Source organism: Portunus trituberculatus, chromosome 45 (genome assembly GCF_017591435.1).
Source record: "Portunus trituberculatus isolate SZX2019 chromosome 45, ASM1759143v1, whole genome shotgun sequence".
NCBI classification, from domain to species: Eukaryota; Metazoa; Arthropoda; class Malacostraca; order Decapoda; family Portunidae; genus Portunus; species Portunus trituberculatus.
Window position 1 is genome coordinate 5,337,480 of NC_059299.1, and position 2,993 is coordinate 5,340,472.

Here is a 2,993-nt window from a genome sequence, read left to right on the forward strand (position 1 = left end):
AAAACCCAATCCTACCTGACGGAACTGACCTGCACAGCGCCCTCGGCCAAGTCGGCCTGAACATCAACCAACTGGAACAAGGAGGCGATTACGGAGGCGATGTCGTTGTTCACGGAGGCGGCGGCGGCAGCGGCTACGGCGTGCCGGATATCACCGTGGCTGGAGACGTGGGCGTGGTAGGAGGAGGGTACGGCGGCAATGATGCCCATGAGGTGATCATTGAGACCGGCTACGGTGGCAACCCGGACCCCCACCACTACTAGGCGCGGCCGGAGCTGAGGTCACCCTGCCGTCCGGCGCCGTGACTCACGCTCCTTCTGCTGGATCACTCTGACGCAAGTGGCGCTGAGGAACTTTATCATTTGTTCGTTGTTGTTGTTTTGTTATGTAGGATTTCTTTGAGTATCAGTAGCACCCCATCTCCTCACCCCTTCCCTCCCTACCCTGGAGCACTCCCCTCACTTCCCCTTCGAGTCTCACCAGTTGTTAGATTTCGTAGGTTACCAAAGTATTGATGCCTTATGAGTATTTGTGTGTGTGTGTGTGTGTGTGTGTGTGTGTGTGTGTGTGTGTGTGTGTGTGTGTGTGTGTGTGTGTGTGTGTGTGTGTGTGTACGCTCTAGTCTTGTTGTAATGCCACAAAATGGTATCAATAAATTCTATTCACTTAATATATCTTTTCTAGACCATAAAGTCCAAACCTTTCACCTGCACCCCAATGCACACCTGGGACGCACCCATCCCCCACCCCACCTCTCACCCCTACACCCATCTCCTCACCCACCTCACATATCTCTTCACCCCAATCTTCATCCCACCCCTCAATCACACTCATCCCCTCCACCCACCCCTACTTACCCATACCCAACCCATCATTCACCCACACTCAGAGCTACACTCCTCATCCACATCCTTCACCCACATCTTATCTTTACCCATTCATTCAAGACATTTGTCGCTGTTTTCTGGCTGACTCCTCTCTTATCTTTTAGTGAGTTTACAGTTTAAGTGCCTTTTTTAAATATTTTGTTGCCCTTAGTAAGCCTCACTCTTGCATAAAAAAAAATCACTCATACACAACCACACTCATTACCCATAGCCATCCTTTACCACCCATCACTCAAGAGCATCTCATTAACTCCCCATTCCTTCACCCATACGTGTCACCAACACCTCACCACCACCAACACCAATAATCAACGGTGTCAGTTTTTATGATATTACTTCAAATTAACACTAACAAGCTAATTCAACAAGCGGTGGTTGTGTGGAAAAAAATTGACACCATTACAAGACAGGTCATACAAGACACTGTTTGACACGTGGAAGGTACTGTTCTTAGCCCCTTCCGTACCATGACGTGTTTCCATATTCATTCTGCTTACTATTTGGTGATTCTATGCTTCAGAAACTCATGTGGAGATTAAAATAGTGAAGACTCAGGCCGTTAATCTTTTGACCTCCATATACCCTTCCTAATGTCAGTAAAATGGTCTGATCGTATACAAATCTCAAGGTGAAAATGTGTCCCAGTATTGTAGGGGTTAAAAAGCCAGAGTCAAAGCGTCAGTCTTGCGTAAATACCTAATGAAACAAATGCACCAAGTATCGCTCACGTGGCCTTCACCTTGCAGCGTCAGGGTTAAAAAAAGATGATATTTTCGCATTCAACATTCCCTTCAGGTGCAGTTCAGAGCCAAACCACAAAGCGGCCAAGGAGAAGAACCGTGAGGGCAAAACGTGCTTGATTCCTGGTCAACAAGACTCATTTTGCCAGTCAAGGTGTCGCCTCAGGGCAGAAAAGTGTTCGTCTGTTGTGGTTACAGGAATATTTCTAGTCGAGATTTTTTTGAATGGCGAGCAACAAGGCCAAAATAATCTAGAGTACTGTAGACAATAACAAAAGGAACTTTGTCAAATTAAATGTGATATATGGTTAACTTTAAACATCACTAAGCAAGTATCTAATTAACTATCCAAATAAATAAAGAAGCAAATAAGTGAACAAAAAAATATGTTAAGATGAAAAAACCTATCCAATTAACATCCATACCTTTCTTTGGTAAACTATGAAAATCCCTATCTGTGTCTGTATTTCCAGCTTCCTAAGACTTGACTTCCTATAAGAGGGCATTTATCCTTTTCTTTTGGCTAACTCTATCGAACCTGTATGGGAACTGGCAACTAAGTGGGTTTTTTTTTTTATTTCTCGTTGTCCTTGGCCAATTGGTGGTGGTGGTGGTGGTGGTAAGTTATCCCCTCTTACATAAAAAAATACATCTAAATCCTACAACAGTGTAATGAGCCAACCCACTACTGCAGTACGCCAACGTGCCGCCAGGGGGTGAGTAGCACAGCAGGCGCCTCATTATTACACGCCAGCGGTCCATCTTTCCCTTCTCCTGACCCACTGCCCAACTGATGCCCATTATTACCTGACGTCACGGAGCCCAGGTGACCAACTCAAGTGAAACGGAGATGACTCGACATACGCACAGGTGTGAGGCGAAGGACGGCCAGGGAAGAGGAGGAGGAGGAGGAGGAGGAGGAGGAGGAGGAGGAGGAGGAGGAGGAGGAGGAGGAGGAGGAGGAGGAGGAGGAGAAGAAGAAGAAGAAGAAGAAGAAGAAGAAGAAGAAGAAGAAGAAGAAGAAGAAGAAGAAGAAGAAGAAGAAGAAGAAGAAGAAGAAGAAGATAAAAAGAAAATGAAAAGAAGAAGAAGAAGAAGAAGAAGAAGAAGAAGAAGAAGAAGAAGAAGAATAAGAAGAGAAGAAAAGAAGAAGAAGAAGAAGAAGAAGAAGAAGAAGAAGAAGAAGAAGAAGAAGAAGAAGAGAAGGAGGACGAAGAAAAGAAGGAAGACTGGAGGGAATGATAGAAGTTTAGGTGGAAGGCAAGTGAGGAGGTGAAGGAGTGGTGTGAAGATGTGGTAGAGTGTTATAGAGAGTTTAAGTAGAGAAGTTTGGAAGGAATGGGCGAAGTTTGGGTGGAAGGCAAGA

General features: G+C 45.3%; 1 protein-coding gene across 1 annotated transcript in view; it reads left to right on the forward strand.

Annotated features, from left to right (window-relative positions):
- LOC123519598 (extensin-3-like) overlaps positions 1 to 670 on the forward strand; it is a 3,153-nt gene extending 2,483 nt beyond the window's left edge. The window contains exon 2 of the mRNA XM_045281019.1: positions 1 to 670. This exon is cut by the window's left edge and continues 553 nt beyond it. Within this exon, the coding sequence (XP_045136954.1) occupies positions 1 to 263 (263 nt within the window). The 3' untranslated portion in view covers positions 264 to 670.
- The last annotated feature ends 2,323 nt before the right edge of the window (positions 671 to 2,993 follow it).